The following is a 22,121-nucleotide window of genomic DNA, read 5'->3' as shown; positions in this document are numbered from 1 at the left end:
GAAGGGGAATGAAATCAATATTATTGTACTTCCGGTTTAAAGATGGATGAGGCTGGGTCGTTTTCTGATCATGACATCATGAGCCCCCCCACCAATGTTTACATAATCTGATGCCTGAAGATTTGGACACATCCTGTAGCGGCAACTAAATGATGTCCCGATTGAATCTCACAGTGAAGACCGGTGACGAATTATAAGCTTACAATGTATGTACTTATTATCAGAGACATATAATACATTATTATATGTCTCTGTTATTATGTAGTAAAATTGAGAATGGAAATAGGGAATGTGTTTATCCTGTTGAGATATTGAGATCAAAGATGTGTGTTTGATTTGACTTCACGCTAAATCCCTGTGTAACAACATTAACACTGTTTAAATGATTTGTAAACCTGAAAACAAAAATGATTTGTAAATCTGAACAAGTTCATGATCAGTGTGTTTTTTAAACGGTAAAACCAAGGATTTGTATAGCTATAGTTTTATACAAATCCTCGCTTACACTAAAGCCACAGGATTTTGAATTCCCAGTGATAAAGGTGTATAAGGACGACTATCAAGATTCTCTCAATTAGCTTTAATTTATTGCTAGGATCTGAAACTCCTGTGTTCTCTCTTTGAGAGAAGCTCCACTGTAATACAATGTAGGTAGTCTGAGATTACTCAGACTTCCCAGCTTGTCTGACAAAACAGCCGTTGGATGATAGTAATCACACAACTCTCCAAACAATTTGAAGCTATTCAGGGCTTTGTTTAAACACTGTACTTTTCTAAGAGTTTTTATTAATACCCTGTAACTGGAGAGCATGTATTTCATTACAAATTTAGTTGTCTCCTTCCGGACTCTAACCCATGACTTCTGTGTAACAAAATTGTACAAGGCAGCATGTATACACTGTGTCTTAACCACACCGGCAAAATTTGCTCGGACTCGATGCTATCTAACATCCGGCACAATGACGGAACACCAATAGACAAAAGAAAGGTAGGTTTCTCCTAATTATTTTATTCTTTTTATGATATCGAAGAATATATATACATATACAACTATTTTCTATTGGGAGATGCAATAATTTCTACAACCGTTCTCTATTAACGGAGAAATAAGTCAAAATGCATGTCAAAATGACGAATTGAGTGAACCTTGCCTCGAAATTGTTTAATTTCTCGTTAAATTGTTCCCATTGTACGGAAAGAAAGGTACTGTCAGATAGATATTGACACGGAGATTGCAAATTAAGTTATTATGAGCATCTCATTAATTGTATCTCTGTGTATGGAATGAAAGAAAAGGGTCATGTCAAATTAAAATAAACCGGTTTCGTCAATGTTGTTACTACACAATCACCCGGTTTCGTCTATATATATCACCCGGTTTGGTTGTTTTTTTTAACAAACAATTTATGAAAAGCAACTTTGGCACGGATCTGAACATTGTATTTCGAGAATTTGAATATATATTTATTGTAAGGTAAACTTGGCGTGTTGAAATCTATTTTAAACAGGCACTTTTGGACATAGTTAATTATGATAATACACATTTTCCTAATGAAAGGCGTATCCCTTATTTCACTTAACTTCAAACTAATTTTAAATGGAATATTGATTCTCAATATCAAACACTGGTATCTAATTTAATATTTTGTAAAATTATTATATTTTCTTTGTTTATAATAGTAGTATGTAAAGATGAAAAATAAAAGTATGTGTTTTGATTGTGCCATAATTTTAATTTATTATACTAAATTATATACACTATGCATTCAATCATTGACGAACAGTCCCAAACCGACTATAGTCTATACTGTTCTGCACAAGTTTATCATGCATGCAGTCCTGCCAGATTTTCTGGTACTATATATACTGTGTTCCTTGCGCACTAAAGCAAGTTTTCACACTTAAGCATCCATAACATAGCAATGAGATTTGTAACTTTCTCCCCGTTTCTGGTAGGCATTTTATTTTCCTATAGGCATGTTTTTCACATTATTTTTACAGTTCAAATTCATTTTTTTTTACATTTCAAATTCATCTTTTTTACAGTTCGAATTCAATTGAAACTTCAAGATAACTTTCGAAAACAATATCTGACAGTATTGTATTTTCAATGTGAATAAAAGTTGGTTTGCAAAACATGACCGTCATTTATATCTAGGTCTTATTTAGAAGAAGTGACGGTAACCACTTATCCCATACACATTGACAATGAGACAACTTTCTTTTAGACACAAAAATGATGTTGAATTAATCAAGTTTAGGTCACCGTATGCCTTAAACAATGAGAAAAACACACAAACTGCATGAAAGCAAGCTATAACAGGGCCCTAAATTATAAATGTAAAACAGTTCAAACAAAAAAACTACCTGCCTATTTTATGTTCAAAACACATATGGTATAAAGCAACCAAAGACAACCATGGAATTACAAGCCTGTGACTCGGGAAATGGACTGAGTCAAAGTGTTGTCGCTGGCACAAACAGTACAAAGTACAAATAATAAAAAATGATGAATAAACCTTAACTCGTCCTATGACAGAGCCTTTATAGTAAATTCGCGATTTTTGCCAAAACTTGTATCATAGCTAAAATTATCCATTAAATATGATATATATACATGTATTTGCAGTTTACTATGAAATCCACTTTCACTGAACTAGTATACATATTTATTAAGGGGCCAGCTAAAGGACACCACCGGATGCGGGAGTTTCTCGCTTCATTGAAGACCCATTGTGGCCTTCGGCTGTTTTCTGCTCTATGGTCAGGTTGTTGTCGCTTGGAATTTTTATGAATTGTTCATGTTTAAATGCCCCCCACCCCCCTTTTTGTTTTTGTTTTACCAAAAAAAAATCAAAACCTCTAAACCAAAATTTTAAACATCACCAAAATTATTATCATTTATTTCATTCATATAAAGTTATTAGTGATTCAAAGACGATAGAATAAAACACTAATATAACAAATAAGATTAATGATAATACACATTATAATAATAATATCATGAATAAGCATTGTTATTAATGTTACAGAACAAAATATGATATAATTAGTTCATTTCAAACAATTAGTTTTAATAATCATTATTTAAACAAATTAGATTTAAATTGAATATATCTAAGTGTAATAAGTAAATGATTAAAATGGTATTTTTCTAGTTTAATCGAAAGCAAGTAGAAGTTTATAGTATTTATATAACTTAGAAGTGTATAAAGTTTGATGTTTTTCCTGTTTCACTTACATGTTCTGTAACTCAAAAAGATTTAATTTGATTTTCCCTAAGAGGTTTACAGATCATGTTAAATTTTAAGAAAATAAGATAAGCTGTCCTGAAGTTACGGTGCGACATGTTTATGGTGGACAGACGGATAGATAGACGGACGGACGGACAGAATGACTGATAGATGGAGGAACGGACGGATGGAAGGACGGACGGTTAGACGGGTGCATACAATAATACAGCCTGTCAAAATTGGGACGGGCGTGTAAAAACGCGAAGAAATGGAGAAAAAAATCGTAATTAAAGGTCAATAATTTTTATTAGGATATCGGCCAAGTCGATTTATTTGTATATGTGTCTGCCTTATCATTTTCCTATATAACTTTTATATATATTTGGAAAAAAATGTATAGAAATCGATAAAAAGAACTTGATATTCGGCATTTATTATGAGAAACATAATCCAACTGACATAATCCGATTTCCCGGATGTCCCTGTTTTCTCATTTCTAACAATATTTTAATTCGGTATACACTTTATAAGATAAGTGTTGAATCTAGATGACGTATATGTTGCACGCCCCGACCCCACCTTTGGTTGCCAAAACTTTATTGATTCCTGTATTTAAAGATTTTGTAAAGCAAAGAATAATCAAAATATTGTTCGACTCGCTACGCTCGGCGGTATGTAAAAGTTGTTCGAAATACGCCCACTTTGAAATAAACTGAATTCGTCTGTCTGTATATATTGTCAAAATATATTGACCAACATCAGTGTACGATCATCATAACACAATGGCGACAGTGCAGACTCGTTTTTTTTTTAATAATTTTAACAACATAATTATTATTGAATTATATCGATGACCTGAGACTATTATACTAATTTGTACATAGCAGTATAGTGATAAATAAATTTTATTTTAATGCATGGTAGTTGTAACCCTACATTCGTTTTTCTATGTCGATTATGCATGCATATACATTTGTCTTATTATCAACGTTTATCCTTAAGAAGATTTATTTTTTATAACAAAGGTAGAAAAGATTACATACATGGAATGATAAGATTACTTATAAAGGTGTCCCTTCTTTTTTGCGAGAAAATCACATTTCAATTGTGTGTTTCGATTTTTAAGACCGTAAACTTTAATTTCAAGTTTAAAAATGTTCAACATATTTTCCCATAACTTATATAGAAAAAACATATTTAGAGAGCTTTGATCTCAATATGCTGTTAAAAAATTTCGGAATGCAAAGTAAAATTAAAATATATGTGTCGGCTATAAGAGTATGAATTTGCTTATTATTTATTTGAATCTGAGACTCATATAAATAATAAGCCGCTGTTTTCGAACGACCCACAAAACTCCTTTTGAACGCTGAAGTTAAATAATCAATTATAATGTAATGCGATTATGATTTTTTTTATTTGACCAAACCGGGTTATGCATTTTGAAATCTATGACGAAACCGGGTTGTATACATTGACGAAACAGGCCAGTTCGATTTTGACATGACCCATTTCTTTCGTTCCATACACAGAGTTACAATTATTGAGATGCTCATAATAACTAAATTTGCAATCTCCGTGTCAATATCTATCTGACAGTACCTTTCTTTCCGTACAATGTGAACAATTTAACGAGAAATTAAACAATTTCACTCAATTCGTCATTTTGACATGCATTTTGACTTATTTCTCCGTTAATAGAGAACGGTTGTAGAAATTATTGCATCTCACAATAGAAAATAGTTGTATATGTATATATATTCTTCGATATCATAAAAAGAATAAAACAATAAGGAGAAACCTACCTTTCTTTTGTCTATTGGTGTTCCGTCATTGTGCCGGATGTTAGATAGCATCGAGTCCGAGCAAATTTTGCCGGTGTGGTTTAGACACAGTGGTATACCGACTGAGCTATACAGAAGTACTTATGCGTACAGCTAACTAAGTATCTACCACATTTACTACTAAAAGGAAATCAATCCCATTAGAAACCATTGTGACATGTAAGGCTTCAATAAATCATGAACAAAGAATTTTTCTTACTTTAATTTGTGTTTAAAAAATTGGATCTGACATAAATTACATATATTTTTTTCTAAATGTGTATTTTTTACACGTTTTCCTCCCTCAGCCTTATGATGCAGTTGTTTTACAACACTTGACCCTAACAGGAAGTTGTCTAAATGTCCCTAAGAGCCCTTTTGAAATTATGTTTGGCCTGTTTTCATACTAAATGTCAAGTTTATTCGTCCATTGTGTAATCATACGTTTTTTGATTGAGTTAAGCCTGCCAATTGATATTTTATCGTATGTTTTTCTATGTTGTGATGTTATGCCATTGTTTCAGAAAAAGGGAGAAGGTTTGGATCCATTAAAACGTTTAATCCCGCTGCAAATGTTTGCACCTGTCCTAAGTCAGGAATCTGATGTACAGTAGTTGTCGTTTGTTTATGTAATATATACGTGTTTCTCGTTTTGTTTATATAGATTAGACCGTCATGACCGTTGGTTTTCCAGTTTGAATGGTTTTACACTAGTAATTTTGGGGCCCTTTATAGCTTGTTGTTCGGTAAGAGCCAAGGCTCCGTGTTGAAGGCCGTACTTTAACCTATAATGGTTTACTTTTTAAATTGTTATTTGGATGGAGAGTTGTCTCATTGGCACTCACACCACATCTTCCTATACATGTATCTATAGGATTATTTTTCCATGATTTTCAACAGAAAAAAAATCATAAAATTAAACTATGTTTGTAACTGTGCATCATGAAAAAATCTACCATTGAAGAGTATGTAGGACAACCCTTTTTTTCATTAAAAATAACACGCTAAAGTTTTGAAAGTAATAAATGTTTTATGGAAATGTTTATTTATATGTGGGATTGATTTTAGAACTGAGCTGTAAATAGATGTAGTGCATGGCAATATGTGTATTCTAAGTGGTGCATGCATGCCAATACAATGTATATTTACCAGATAATTCATGGCAAAATGTTTGCCAGGCAATGCATGGGAATAAGTTTAGCGGGTAATGAATGCATGGTAGAGACGATTTCATAGAATTATGAGTACATTAAAATGCATGCAGATATTTCCCCGCATTAGGTAAATATTGATAGGTAGATATAGTTGCCATCATTTAACAGTCATTAACTTTATAAGCTTTTTAATTTTAGGTTCAAGAGAAAAGTTTTTTAAGAACATCCACGTTTTTTAAGTTTCATCTACATTACCGGTATAGATAAAAATTAGAAGCTGTAATATAATTGCTAATGACAACTGTCAACCAGAAACCAAATAACATAGAAGTTCACAACTAAATGTACAATGTATAGGTCATCATGAGCAAAACCCATTACACATGGTCAGCTGTTATAATGATAAAAGGCCCAGAAATGACAAATGTTAAATAATTCAAACAAGAAAACTAATGAATTATGTACAAAATCATGAACAAAAACAGATATGATATACAGCAACAAATGACAACCACTGAATTACAGGCTCCTGACTTAGGACAGACATATGCATACAGAATGTGGTGGGGTTACATTGTAAATTAGTTTAAAGGCTACCCTCCCTAATCTATGTGTTATTAATATTAAGTTTTCTGTGGTGAACTGTTTATTTTTTTTGGCCTTAAGCTTTTTTATTGTTGGCTAATGGTTATATTAAGTTTGATGTTTTTCAAATTGTGTTATTTAGTTTATTGACCCTTTTTCGAGAGCATGTTAATGTAAAAAATATTTTGCATGATTAGGATGTAAAATACTTTCGATATGCATGTCCAAGCCCTTAATTTAGCAATAGCAGGTTTCTGGTCTTGCTGTGGTGTCAGTTGTTCAATTAATTGTGTGGTTAAATAGGTCAGTCTACGATAATAATAAGGTATTGTGAATGAATAAAAGAAAAAATTAGGTGTGCATTTATGAGACAGCTACCCAAAAACTAAAAGTCATCTATATTGACTCCAAAATTTTGTCATATTTAAGCTAGGATGGTATTTAGAATGTGAATATTGATCAGTGTATACTTGATAAATGAAAAGAGATAAAGATATGTGGAACGATTGAGACAACTATACACTAAGTTCAAATGTAGTGGATGTAAGCTATTAAAGGCAACAGTTCAGCGCCCAACAATGAGTAAAACCCATATTGTAAAGTCAGCTTTAAAAGGACCTGACATGAAAAATATGCAACAATTGTTAAATATTCAATTGTGTAATCTAACCGTCTAATTTATAACAAAACAATTTAGGAAAAAAAACAAATATGATAAACATGAACCAACTACAATCCACTGAACTACAGGATTATGACTTGGGACAGGCACATAGAGAATGTGGCAGAATGTGGAAGGTACAAACCCTCTCCTAATCTGGGACAATGATGTTTCAGCACAACATAAGGATGAACTATAAATATTATTTGAAAAGGCTTAACTCATTAGATGGATACTGAAAAAATCAAAAACACACAATTTTATTGTCTAACATATCTTAGACTCAGTTGTTTTAGATATGCATGTCAGAGTAGATTTTCATTAACCTATTTTTTTTCATGTCTCCAACCCCTCCTTTGATCCTATTCCCCGAAATAACACATCATTTGGAATTTATCCATACATGCTTTTAACAATGTTTGTTGTATCTACCTGTGAAATTCAAAATTATATATATATATACAGACTTATCCTGAATTTAAGTAAAACAAATAGAAGATAAACATACATAGCTTTTTTATTACAGCAGCTCGAAATGAAGGGAGAAAAAGTCATAATGACTGAAGAAAGGCATGCAACAGTTTTAGGTACTAGATCACCTAATAACCGCTTGTAATATATAAAATATGCACATTTATGTATGGTGTGAAACAGCTTTCATCACATGCTTCAAATAAATTTATGTTTTAACCATTCTATCACAAATGCAGTTCTATTTTTTTCTTGAACTAATTTTAGCTTTTGTTATTGCTTACATTGTACATATGCTTTTAGCACTGCTTTATACCTGGGACATAATATATTAGTATAATAGTCCTATTTTTATATCAACTTTAGCAGTTTTTAACTTGCTAGTTTACAAAAAGTATATACATTGTATGTCCAACCCAATTCCTGGTAATTCCTGATAAGTTGACATACATGTAGATGTTTGTTTTATAGTGATGAAGATTATAACACAATGGTAACTCCTACATGTATACTCTATTTTTTGACATTTTTTACAGTTTATGTGTTTATTTTGCTCACATATTGTTTTCAATACAATGGAATTGTATGTGATGGTTAGTAACAAGCATGATAAGTGAAAAGTCAAGCAGGCTATAAAACCCGCTTTAATCCAACATTTTCTACATAAGGAAAAGCCTGTTCTAATTCATGAAAGATGACAGTTGTTATCTATTTGTTTTATATGTTTGAGCTTTTGATTTTGCCATTTTCAAGGCATTCTCCATTTAAAATTTTCCCTGGAGTTTAGTATTTTTGTTATATTACTTTTTTGCATATACAGATATGCTGATAACTGTTTTTGGAGTATACAATTTTGACATGTACATGTATACTTTAAAATATTTTTTTTATAAAAGGTATGATTTTGCAATTTAGTAAGGCACTCTCCATTTGGAATATTCCTTGGAGTTCAGTTGTTTTATTATTTTACTTTTTTCATAAATTACTGTTTTTAGAGTATATGATCTTTACAGGTATACTTAAAACAAAAAAAACCTATATTTTTATAAAAGGTTACCATTTTAATATCTTTACTTTTGATCGTTAATTTGACAATGAGTACATCTTTATTACACACAAGGGCCTCAGGGAAAATAAGTTGTTGAAACTTTCTAATTACAATCTCTAAAAAAAAGAATTTATAATTATTATTGTATCAATTACTTGGGGCAGTTATCTCAGAAATACTCAACATTATGTATTGATGGAGATATTTAAGTTATTTCTCACTTCTAAGGACTGTACTTTCTGAGAGAGATATAAGTTTATATAACTAGTTTTTATGTGTGAAATCCACTGCATACATATTCTACACTAAAAGGGTAGGTTTAGGATATGAAGACTTGACTGAAGTCTAATGTTCTTTTTTAAAGTTGCAGTTTGCTGATCTTTGCTTTAGATAAGTTTTTCTTCTTCCATATAATGTAAATTCAGAAACTAAGATTTTTGTTAATATGAATAAGGCTATTCAGTGGCGGATCCAAGAATTTTCATCAGTGGGGGCCCACTGACTGACCTAAGAGGGGGCCCGCTCCAGTCACGCTTCAGTGATTCACTATATAAGCAACCAATTTTTTTCAAAAAAGCCCCCCCCCCCCCTCCCTAAATCTGCCTCTGCTATTAGATGGGTTTCCCAGGAATAAAAACTTGCATTCCTATATTTGGCACACATAAAATGTGACATATCTGTATGCAGATTATCCTGTTATCTCAATATTAACCTTGCATTTCTATATATGCACACAATAAATTCATTACTGACAGTTAAAAGCCGAGTTTATATAATTAAATGTCTAAATTCAAAAGAACTTTGTCTTAATTTTTTTCAATTTGTGAGTGAAAACAATTCGAATGCTTAAATAAAAATCAATGAATTTCTTTAATAATCTGTTTTTATTGTAATTATAATATGTATATGTAATGTTTATATATAGAACAATAGAACAAGTTTTCCTGATTTTACAGCTACACATAAGGGAACAGATGGCGTGTGTGGGTGTGGGGGGGTGGGGTGGGGGGGGGGGGGGGTGTCTTTATCTCTGTATTCTTTAATTTTGACCTCATTATTCATTTATATCATTAAACAAAAGGGCTATTCTGTAATTACAGTACTTGATAACTGTACTCTGGCTATTGTTCTTTTCAGTATGTAAATCAGTATATTTATATTCCCAATTATAAAATTTTGCAGTTATTCTTCATTTTGTATATTTGTAATTTTAATTAGCACCCCATTATTCTCTGTTCTTTATGTTTTCCCCATTTATATTGATTTTATTGACCTCATACACACTTTCACACATGTTACTTAACATGTAGTATTACATTTTACTAATGATCAATTTTAAAAGTCAATCAAAAACAGATGTGATAAATTGAACCAATATTTTATTGTATAATACCTATAAAATTATATACATTTAGAACTTTTACAAAATGGGACTTTTTAGGAGGAAAATAAAAACCATAAATACATGTAGGCTTGAAAAAGTAAGAGTGTACAATTTCTTTAAAAAAAATGCTCATAATTGGCTTGAGGAAAGAGAATGTGGTGCATAGTTTACCAGAATTATTCAAAGCAGTAAATAGAAACCAGTAATTTTTGTTTTCTTTCAAAACATGCTTTACCCATTTTTAAATTGATGTTTTTCAGATGTTGTACAGGGTCAAGGTATGGATAAAACTTTTAGGACCAGTACCATATGTTTTACCAGCAGCCATTTACCTGGTAATGTTAGTTTTCTGTAAGTAGGCTTTAATGTGCTTATAGTTTCATAAAAGAGAGGTAAAAGATAATAAAGAGATACATGTATATTCAAACTTATAAGTTGAAAACCAAATAACAATATCATTGTGTAAAAAACAAAAGACAAACAACAGCCTATATAGTGCATCATAAATAACTATAAAGACTAAGGGACAAGAACCATTCATCAAACAGAAGGTGATATCAGTACTCTTTAAAAGTTTAAGCAGATCCAGCTAATTCCTATGTGGCTTTAAGATGGTACCAAACACTTTCACTAAAATTAATTTGTCTCGTTTAATTTTCATAAAATTTTGACAAAGTATTTACTTTGAACCTTTAACAAAAATATAAAATTTAAAAAATTTTGAACCAACCATTTTGTCAGAAATATTACACTGGTCATATTGCAATTTGGCAAACACTGGTTTTGATCATTGAGAAGCTTAATATTCCCTTAACAACACAAAGTAATTAAAACGTTAAGCTGAATTTACAGAGTTATCTCCCTGTAGTGTTAGGTACCACCTTTTCAGAATTGTAATGTACTTATGTTTGCTAACTGTTACAACCTTTTCATATCAGGGATTCCAATGTACCAATTTAACCTTATTTGCATATTTTCATTGTCATTATTTTGTCTGTGAATCCAATGTCCCAATTTAAGCTAATGATAATTGTTAGTAATTTGTATCAGTGATTCAAATGTACCAATGGAAGCCTAGTGGATGACTACCTGAAATTAACAGAAAAAAATGTATTTAAATTCAGAATAAAACTACATAAAAAAGGATCATGAGTTTTATTTCTTGTGTATATTGCTATATTTTCTTTGGTATATACAGCTATATTTTCTTGTATATTAAGCTATATTTTCTAGTGTTTGTTTCTTTACAGATTGTTACCAAGATTATATAATAACAGAGGGATGGTCTGATATTAATTTTAAGGTATGATCAGAAAGGTCAAAGTTTATGCAATTTCTGTGGATTCATTTAGTTTTGTGGGTACCAATTGTGGTCAATTAAAGAAGAATTATATTTTTGGTGATACTTGATTTCATGATTTTTCAAAAGTTTTTGTACAATCTTATTAGAAATTTTTACATCATTGAAAATTGAAGTCTGTGTTCTATCTATACATTGAACCAACAAAATTCAAGAAAATTGGTATGCAATGAACAATAAATCCAAAGTACTTTAACAGAACAGCTTCACGTTCCGAAAAAAATACATAATTGTTGATAGTATGGCAATTTAATATTTATTAAAATGCAGTTAAATGTAACCACATTGAAGCCTTAATGATACTGTAAACAGCTACACAAAAACACATGCTTGTCTGAAATAAGTTAAATTCATACAGACAGTCATACCTCATAAAGATATTTTTAAAACTTTGACTAATTTATTGTAATCATATCCTTGTTGTAAAAGTTATTTTACTTATGTTTACTGTTACTGGAAACAAGGGCATATACAACTGGGAAACATGCACTTAATAAAAAGAAGCCAACGGCCACAACCAAGGGGAAGTACAACGGACAGGGTTGGAAAGAGCCTCATTTGACCTATATTTTCAATGAATTTTAAACTTTATAACTTGTATGTAGATTCAACCTGGTATTTATTTTTGCTTTCAGAATCCTGTACCACCAGACGTGTTAGATGGAGCAGAGGAGTATTTGAAACGCAATCAAAGCAAGGATATCACATTTGTCACAGCTTATTTTAATCTCGGAAAATTCCAGAAAGGTCCGTTCAAAACATTTAGTACACAAACTTACTACAGCTGGATGAAGAATTATGCATTTGTGTACAATGAAATTATTCTATACACAGATTTAGAAGATTTAGCAATTAGATTTAAAGCCGAACGATCACATTTTCCTGCACATATGACAAGAATATTTTTAGTAAAGCCAAGTGAATTTTGGGCATTTGGGTTAAAATCAAAAATTGAGAAAATTTACAATCAAACAAACTATCCGAAATGGTATCCAAATACAGTCATGGCTTCTTATTCATGTGCCATGCATGTAAAGTATGATCTTATAAAGAGGGTGATAAAGGAAAAATTAGTAAAAACTAAATATTTAGCATGGATGGATATAGGTTATTTTAGAGGAAATGAAAAAGGTACTTTTTCATTAAAACCTCCACAAAATCTTAAAGACGATCATATAGCCTTTGTACAGATTGATAAGTATGTTGACATGACGCCAAAAGAAATTATGTTTAGTAATAGTGTATTTTTAGCAGGTGGATTATTCATTGGAAGACCTGAGTATTTACTTCTTATGGTTGAAGATTATAAAAAAGCAGTTGAAAAATTAATTGCAATGAATATAATGAACACAGACCAGCAGGTGCTCTACTGTATGTACTCGCCAAAATTTCAATTCCAGCCTAGAATACCAATCCAGAGATTTTACAGCCAGAGTCGTTTGTTATGGTTCTATCTTGGTGACCTCTGTAGAGAAAGTAGTTTATTTTTCGTAAGAAAAAAGACAAAATTAAGTGAAGTTATAGCAAGTAGTATATTTTTGTAATGAAGGTATATGCATAGTTGTTATGGAAGTTACACAAATTGTACATGAATCTGGTATCTGTTTTAAAAATATCAATGATGTCAGTGTTTATTTATTAAGTAGTATGTACAATCTGACTTATCTTTCTTTGTCTGTAATTGTAGTTTTGGAACTAACTACAAATATGGACAAAGTAGATATCTCATTCCCAATCCATAGTAAAGCCTTCCAATACTTGAAATTAAGCCATGATACATTTTTAGAAATCCACAGTATTGTCTTTATTACTTGATATATAATGTAGTTTTTAGTTTCAATGTCAAAATGAATGCAATCTTTCATGAGCATTGCTCACGTGAGCTTTGATTTAGTTTTGCTCACGGTACCAATATGTGTGTGTCAACTTCTATTGATATACAGTGTATTGTTGAATTCAGTAATGCAGATTCATTAGGTTTGTTAAACAGTTTTTCTGTTATTTATTATTGTTTTAAGTATGTGTTTTTATTGTTTTAAGTATGTGTTTTTATTGATTTGAGTTATTGATTTGTGCTTTCTTAAATTGTGTTGTTCTATTGATATGTGTTTTATTGATATGAGTTTTATTGTTTTGTTCTACATGTTCCATGGAGGTGTACTACACAGCTACTTTTGCATAGGTACTATATGTCTGTACCAAAAATCTGTAGTACTTGAAATCTACTTCTAATATTCAGTACTATTTTGTTACTCTAAAATTATTGTAATATGAGGAAGGCGCTACCTTAAATGCCAGCTTTATAATGTCCTAGATATTGATTGGTTGTTGGTGGTTTAACGTTCAGTGGCAAATATTTCATGCATGTTCAGAACGAATGTCCAAGGCTACAATAACGTTTTGTTTATATCTAAAATAAAATTATAAGTTCAGATGGAAAATGCTATTTTTCTTGAAAAAAATATTCTGATTCCCAAATTGATGAATAAAAAAGCATAGGACAAAAAAATATTTTGAATCCAGATCTTTGCCAAAAATGATTTTATCTTTCAGATATGCAAATTAAATTTAACTTTTATATATCTAAAAACATAAAAACTTCCCAAACCGCACATGTCAGTCTGTACACAGTATTTTTTAGGTGATAATAAGACTGCATTTGCCAATTTGTTATGATAAACCTTAATACTAGTGTTAAATTTTGACTAAATAATTTTAAATGATAGCGCTGAAGGGCTTCGGTAAAAATAAATCTGACTCGAATAAAAACATTTGTATTTCTGATCATCTTCAGTTTGTGAGTTCTACATCAATATCTGACATGTACTATTTAATTCAGAGTCAGTTTTATGTCATTTCTTGCATATATTTTTTTTGTTACATGTACATAATGTAGCTTACTTTTCAAGTTCTTATATGATAGCAAAAAAAAATTGAGAATGGAAATGGGAAATACAAGTATGTTAAAAAAAACGCATTTGGTTTCAGACAATAACTTGAGTTAAGTAAATGGAATTCCATGAAATTTTACCAGGAGGTTCATACACAAAACTCAAAAGGAAGATAAGAATTGATTTTGGGGTTATAGTACATTATTGGAGGTATTTTTATTTTTTTATTTTGGGTTTTTCTTCCAAAAATTACCTTATTTACATCAATTATACTCATCTAGTACAGATTTGGCAGGAGATGCACTCAAAATATGGTGTTTTAAACATTTTATCTGTAGTCTGTGCATTTTTCCTATGATGTACATGTACTTCTTGATAATGTTGATGTGAGTATCATGATAAAGAAAATATATTTGGTAACCGTAAGTATATATTCACAATTGACATGCACCAGAGCGAGAAAAGGATCATCTTTCCCTTTTAATTCCAAAAATTGAACATGATTTTTTTTCTCTCACAGAAACACATGAGTTATTTGGTAAATAAAACATTTGTCAATGTTTGAAACTTTCAGTAATAAAAATTCAGTTTAGCTTGTTTGAATGTTTCACTGATTGTGTGAAAATCTTAACAGCAATGTACAAAACACTTGAATAAATTTCATTATCTGCAGAATTATTGATAACTTTCCTCACAATAAATTCACAAGTCCATGCTATTCTGATCTGAGTTTTATACATACATATACTGGCATGGCTGTGCTGTTTCAAGTTGTCTTCTTTTTCTGTTTCCTAAGAAGTATTTGTTTAACCTGTTCAGTCACTATAAAGTGTTACAATTCTTATTTAGACGCAACACATAAATAGTGACCAAAAAGGTTCTGCTTTCACACAAGAGGAGCTAGAAAAAAATTAAATGTACACATTTTCAATAGTTAGTAGGATTTACTTTCATATGGAATTAAGGAGATATGTACATGTAGTTCGAGAATTCTGCTGAATAGAAATATGTGGGTCTACCTGTGCCTGTTTTCAAATTAGTCCATATTGATCTAAAGGATCTAAAATTAAAATATGTTTGATTTCAACTGACATAAAAAAAAAAATGGTGTTATTTATATGCTCAATATACATCTGCAGTCGTAGCAGGCTGTGCATGGCAAAGCATTTTATTGCCTTTAGGTTTGCATTTTTTTTTTTTGGTCATGAAAATAAATTTGCTAACATGAGAATACCCTAATTTTACCTAAATTGTCAGTTTTTTTTAACAAACTTTTTTTTATGTACCAGACAAAAGTTTATTCTGTGCTTATTTTGTAGACTTCCCTTGTTTACAATAGAGTTATACCAATTTAATTTTGAGTCCATGTACAGTCATTGAAAAATTAGTTTGAAATAACATCCAAACAATCCATGATCCTGTAATAAGACAGGAACCCAAATTCCATACATCTTTACATGTATGGTTAATTTCAAATCCTTTAAACTGGGATATAAAAAGAGATTTTGTTTTATTTCATGCTGTAACTATTATTTTTGGAAGAAAAGGATGTTCATGGTAACACATTTAATTTGCTCATTTTATTGGAACCCAATTGAACCTTTCCATAGATTCACCTGGTAGTTACCTGTCCATTTAAACTTTTTGCAGTTCTTTTGTCCCATTGAACAAATACAACAGGTGTTGTTCACTGTATAGTTTATAGTCACTCAGACCTTTAAATTTCTTCTATAAGAGAAATCTATCACTTATTAGTTAATGTACCAGAGTAAAAAGATGATAATAAGATAATTTCACATGGTGAAACAAAACTTGTAAGTTTTTTGCAGGTATTTTTTGTTGAATAGGTGCAATTTGGTTACTGAGTACAATTTTTGTACTGTGATGTTATATCATAAGTGTGTATTGCTAAATACAATGTAGGTTGAAATGTGAACCTGATAGTGATATAGTCATAAAGTACTTGGTAGAGTGAAAATGTTTTGATCAGGGATAAACTGATGCATAAAATATGCAGGCGACTGCTGCAGCTTGAATTTTAAAGGATGTAGCCCACATTCTTCCAAGTAACATGCCCTATATACACATCATGGTTTATTCTCATGGGTTATCATAATAACTCCATCTTCCCATAAAATCCAATTTTGGACAATATTGAAGCATACAATATATACAGTAGTCAGTTCTAAATGTACTACTCAGACTCAAGTCTCCTTTTATGATTAAACTAAGAGAGAGAAAACAAAACAGTTTCCATTTCCTGGGACTGTATAAGGTTTGACATAATCAATGAAAAGATGTCTTGAGAGTTTGCCATTTAGAAATTACAGAATAAGAAGATTGTGAATTATTTGAATGTTTTAACTTTTGTTAAGTTTTGAATTAGTCTGTGGACTACCAAAGGATCCAGAGGGAGACCCTTTTCTTTGGGGAAAAAATGATGATTATATAGGGAATAACTGAAGCATGACTGGAGCGCACCGTCAGCCCCCCCCCCCCCCCCTTTTTATGAAAAATGCTGGATTCGCCATTGACTACATGAATAACCGTGATCACATTCAACTGTATAATTATCACTGTTCCTTGGTGTGGGGAATAATGATATGTGGCAGATGAACATAAGGAGTCATGGTCAACCAGTGCACCGGAGTTTACCCCGCATGCCCGACATGGTCAATTTGTAAAAAGAAATGCGAAATATATTGCTTGCAGAGTTTTTTTTCTGTGTTCCCATGGCTGGACGGAACTTTTACGCTAAATATGTTTTCGTTAACTATGATTTTGTGACTTTTGAATGAAGTACCTGTGATTATTTAGGACAGTTAATTTGCTTTGACCTCACTGATAATGGAATGTTGAAGCAGACGAAACATGGCGTCGGATGTTGTTGTCATTACTTCGGTAATTTCCGTGGTACAATAAAATTTAAATAAGCTACACAAGTAGCCAACATTTGTGAATTCTTGTTTTTGCAAACAAATAAAAATTTATGTCGTATTTAACATCGAATTTGTTCCGTTCTGCCTGTTTTTACAAGATCGCGATTAAACGAGAATTTTGGCAGCCATTAATAAAAAATAATCGTACGAGATTTAACGAGAGTGACGAAACTTTTCAGATGGGTCGTCTAGCAAGAGTTATCGTTCTTTGTCCCAAAACGATGCTTCTACCATAAGTGCCAGCTAAAGCTGGCATAATATTTAGGTACCTGTATTTTACAATACTTGTTTTGTACTTGAAAATTTAAGTACTACATATTTTTGGTTACAACGTTACATTTAAGCATTTTGATAGTATGTCTATTTCAAATCTCTTAAAATTATGGTTTTCAAACATGAAATATTGTGATCGCTTTTGGTATTATTTCTGTACCAAAATTGTAAGTACAAATCAAGTACTGTAAAATACAGGTACTTAAAGAGTACAATAATTTTAAAGTAAAGAAATAGTACTATTATAAAAGTAAATTTTTAGAACTACAAAAATAGTACCTATGCAAAATTGGCTGTATACAACAAGTACAGAATTTGCAATGAAAATTTTCAATTGTTGTCTGCCTATTAATGAACAATTTAAGTTTGAGTGACTTTAACTTTTGTGATTTATTCCTCAGGTTTCATTTATATACGTATTCCATGTTATAACATACATGAACATGTGTTCTACTCATAAAGCATTACTACAAGTTAGCTCAAATTAAAATGTATAAAATGATAATTTGCAATTGTGTCCTAAATGAATATATGGAATTTACAAATTGTTGAGAAATAATACATTATGTAAATGTTTGAAAAATTATAATAACCAGATTTCACAAATATATATTTTGGTTTAATTAAGGGATGACTGTAACATTTTTTGCTGTCTATGAAGAAATAATATAAAAAATGTGGTGCATACTGAATAACGTGCATAGCAGGTTATTTAACAGTGTGCACTACATATTTTATGTTATTTCGAATAGACAGAAAAAATATAACAGTCATTTCTTATAATTTAATTCTAAATTCCATTTTAAACCGTAGAAAACCATGAAAAAACGTTGATGACGTAACGGTCACATGACTAAATTATGTCCATGGGCTGATAACAAAAAACTGTCAGCCAATCAGAAGACGCATTACATCCAAAATTAAATTATTGTTTAACACTAAACACTGGTGAAATGATAGCATGAGCTGGGCATGATGTTCAATAGAAACATACAATGTACATGTATTCCTATTCACCCAGAGAAAGTGTTGTTGCATTTAATAGTCAGTTAATATTAACATGTATAAATTGTTGATGGAATATGTGAAATATTGTTAAAGTCGTAATGCCAAATTGTTATTGTAACTGTTGTATAAAAATATACTTCTGAAATGATTTGCAATAGGAAATAACCTGTTATCTTTCTTATTTTGTTAAGGGATTAGTGACCTCTATATTGATGTAGCGAGACTTCAACATGTATTCTTGCCAAGAAATAACAAATTAATTATTTTTATTTGTTTGTTATAAGTTATTTTTATTTGTAACTCTTTTAATCAAAGGAGGAGGTATTATACTTGCATATTTATACTTGCCAAAAAGAGTCAATTTTATTTTTAATTTATTCTTGCCATAAAAAAAGAAATAATTTTTATTTGTAACTCTTTTATTTGAAGGAGGAGGTATAAATGAAAGCCATTTTGAACCCCTGATAATTTAAAATAGTAAAATTCTCCAAATCTTAAAAAAATACAAGGTCTGTTCATTTTTCCTGTCATACGAAAACTGTGATATTTATATAGATTATGGTTGATCATCTCAACGAGATTGATTTTCTCGCTTGAGCTGGTATGGCAAAAGTGAGAAAAGCAATCGAGTTAAAATGAGATGACAAATGATGATCTGTATATCACTATTTTACCTTTGATGACATTGTCAATTTCATGAGCAACGCCACATGCCTCCTTAGTTTCTAACGATAATTTTCCAGTAGCATGATATGAAAAATTATCACAAAAAAGATGGAAAGAAAAATGCACAAAATAGTGATAATATCTGACAACTTAAGATTTTAGGGGATATCACTTCGACTTCAGCAACATGCTTAAATTGACCTAAAAGGCTAGAATGTTTAAAGAATGCTATTTTATAAACTAAATCACTGTTTGATTTTCAAATTCGAGGAGCCAAAAAGTTAGTGTTATCAAACCTTCTATATATTTTTATTTTTAACCAAGTTTGAAATTATTATGAGCTTTTCCAGAAACAATAATTTTTGGTACATAGGAAAAATGTATTGTTGCAATTATATTGAATCAAGAGATTGTGATTATTGTAAATGCTCCCTCTATGTAGTTCTTGTATAGTTAAATCTACCCGTGACCTTGGTAGATTTTTTGTGGCTACCTTGCGACAACAAAACAACAACTTCTTATGAAGGTCATTTTTTCTTGAAAAGCCATTTATTAGTTTCTTTGAATTTTATCTCCATAATGAATTGCAAAATTTTTACTTGATAAAGATAACATATTTTTTTCATGTTTATCTTCATTTTAAATACTTATTGCCAGATTTTTTAAAGTTATATGCATGAATTTTGCATATAAATTTTACTGTTTTTTAATTTAATAGAAAAAGTATGTGTGTGTTTCAATTTTTATTTTTATTTTAGAAATGGGTTTTAATTAGAACCTTGGTGCAATTTGAGTACTGTGAGGTTATAGGTCTTATTTGTTGGGTTTAAACATATATGATATATGGTACAACTTTTTTATATTCAAAATATGTGAAAATGATTTGGTACTGAATGTGATGCTCACCACTTCCACAAAGGGATGGAAGTGGCATGGAGAAGGAATCCCAATTTATTTCCCTCATTAATTCAATGTAGTGTTATCATAATAGCATGGTTTCTGGAAAAAATTGTTGGGTGATGAACAAAAATGCTTTTTAATTTGGAAGTTGTATGAGAGAAAACAAGTGACGGTTAGATTAAAAAGTGATTGTTCAAACTGTCAAAAGAGTGAAATTAATACTGCACTCTTTTTTTGTGCAATGTTGTCTTAACTGGTGCTAAGTATACAGTTTATAAACTTGATCTTTGTTGATAGTAGATATATACCAGGGTAAGTGTTTCTATGGTTACAATTAGGGTTGTTTTACATAATTGCATTTTATACATGTACAAATTGTGGCATGCATTTTTGTTAAATTTTGTTAGTTTTTTTACTTTTTAACATCTAGATCAGTCCTGTATACCTAGTCCAATAAAATAAATATTCAGATGTGCTCAGAAATAGTTTAAGTTTTTAATGTGATACTCAGTAAGCTGGGAAATATATCTATTTATGGGGATATTTGGAACTTTTGACATAGAAAAAATTTGGCATGGCAACGTTTAAATCCGAAAGTTTTAATGTGAAATTTGTTTTTGGCAAATTTTGATTAAACACCATTTTAAAGAAATTGAAATTGGAAAAAAATCTCTCATTCTCTCTGTCCATGTTGATTAAGTCATAGGAACTGTATGATAAAAATAATTTTGTTCCATTAAAAAAACATTCCAAAATTTGCTCCATTCCTTAAAAAGTTTGTAGACAAAAATAGTATTTTAAAAGAATTTACATTTTTAAAATATCTGAAAAAATAGTAGATGGTCTTCATATAAGTATGTCAAATAAATTGCCAAATTTGTTAGTACATGTACCAGTACTATAAAAGCATTAAAGTAAACAATGTAAGATGTAATTATTGTTATTGAGTAAGGATATACAGTCTAGTCTAAAATATTTCTGTATAATAATAAAGTTCTAGGAAGTCATGTGTGTGTTTTTGTTTGATTATGCACTGGTTACTTGATAATTGAGAGCCAAGTTTTACTTTATGAAATCCCTTGATTTTAAAATGTCAATATATATTTTTTTCTCACAATAAAATCTGAGGAGAAAAGTAGAAAGATGCAGAAACCAAGAGGCAGTAAAAAGTCATTACTTAAAGAATACATCAGTAAACAAAAAAAGCCACATAAAAATCTATAAAACATTACCAAGAAAACTAAGGACTGATCAATACACACTACACAAAGAAGTTGATAATGGTGATCTCAGATGCTGCGGAAGGGTAACTAAGGACTGATCAATACACACTACACACAGAAGTTGATAATGGTGATCTCAGATGCTGCGGAAGGGTAACTAAGGACTGATCAATACACACTACACACAGAAGTTGATAATGGTGATCTCAGATGCTGCGGAAGGGTAACTAAGGACTGATCAATACACACTACACACAGAAGTTGATAATGGTGATCTCAGATGCTGCGGAAGGGTAACTAAGGACTGATCAATACACACTACACACAGAAGTTGATAATGGTGATCTCAGATGCTGCGGAAGGGTAACTAAGGACTGATCAATACACACTACACACAGAAGTTGATAATGGTGATCTCAGATGCTGCGGAAGGGTAACTAAGGACTGATCAATACACACTACACACAGAAGTTGATAATGGTGATCTCAGATGCTGCGGAAG

At 30.8% G+C, this 22,121-nt stretch overlaps 1 protein-coding gene across 3 annotated transcripts; it reads left to right on the top strand.

Annotated features, from left to right (window-relative positions):
• The first annotated feature begins 17 nt into the window (after nt 1–17).
• LOC134681348 (uncharacterized) lies at nt 18–13,985 on the top strand. Of its 3 annotated transcripts, XM_063540945.1 has the most exons (5): nt 18–206; nt 7,983–8,043; nt 10,620–10,710; nt 11,610–11,662; nt 12,355–13,985. In XM_063540945.1, exons 3-5 carry the CDS (start codon nt 10,620–10,622, stop codon nt 13,261–13,263), a joined length of 1,053 nt encoding a protein of 350 aa, XP_063397015.1. In that variant the 5' UTR covers nt 18–206; nt 7,983–8,043; the 3' UTR covers nt 13,264–13,985. The 3 variants fall into 3 exon arrangements, with proteins under 3 accessions (XP_063397015.1, XP_063397024.1, XP_063397005.1); XM_063540954.1 differs by lacking the exon at nt 7,983–8,043; XM_063540935.1 differs by lacking the exons at nt 18–206; nt 7,983–8,043 and adding an exon at nt 10,366–10,456.
• Nucleotides 13,986–22,121: the final 8,136 nt, after the last annotated feature.

The sequence above is a fragment of the Mytilus trossulus genome, chromosome 1 (genome assembly GCF_036588685.1).
Source record: "Mytilus trossulus isolate FHL-02 chromosome 1, PNRI_Mtr1.1.1.hap1, whole genome shotgun sequence".
Classification (NCBI taxonomy): domain Eukaryota; kingdom Metazoa; phylum Mollusca; class Bivalvia; order Mytilida; family Mytilidae; genus Mytilus; species Mytilus trossulus.
Note: the sequence above shows the minus strand (reverse complement) of the source record. Positions and strands in the feature narration are given on the sequence as shown.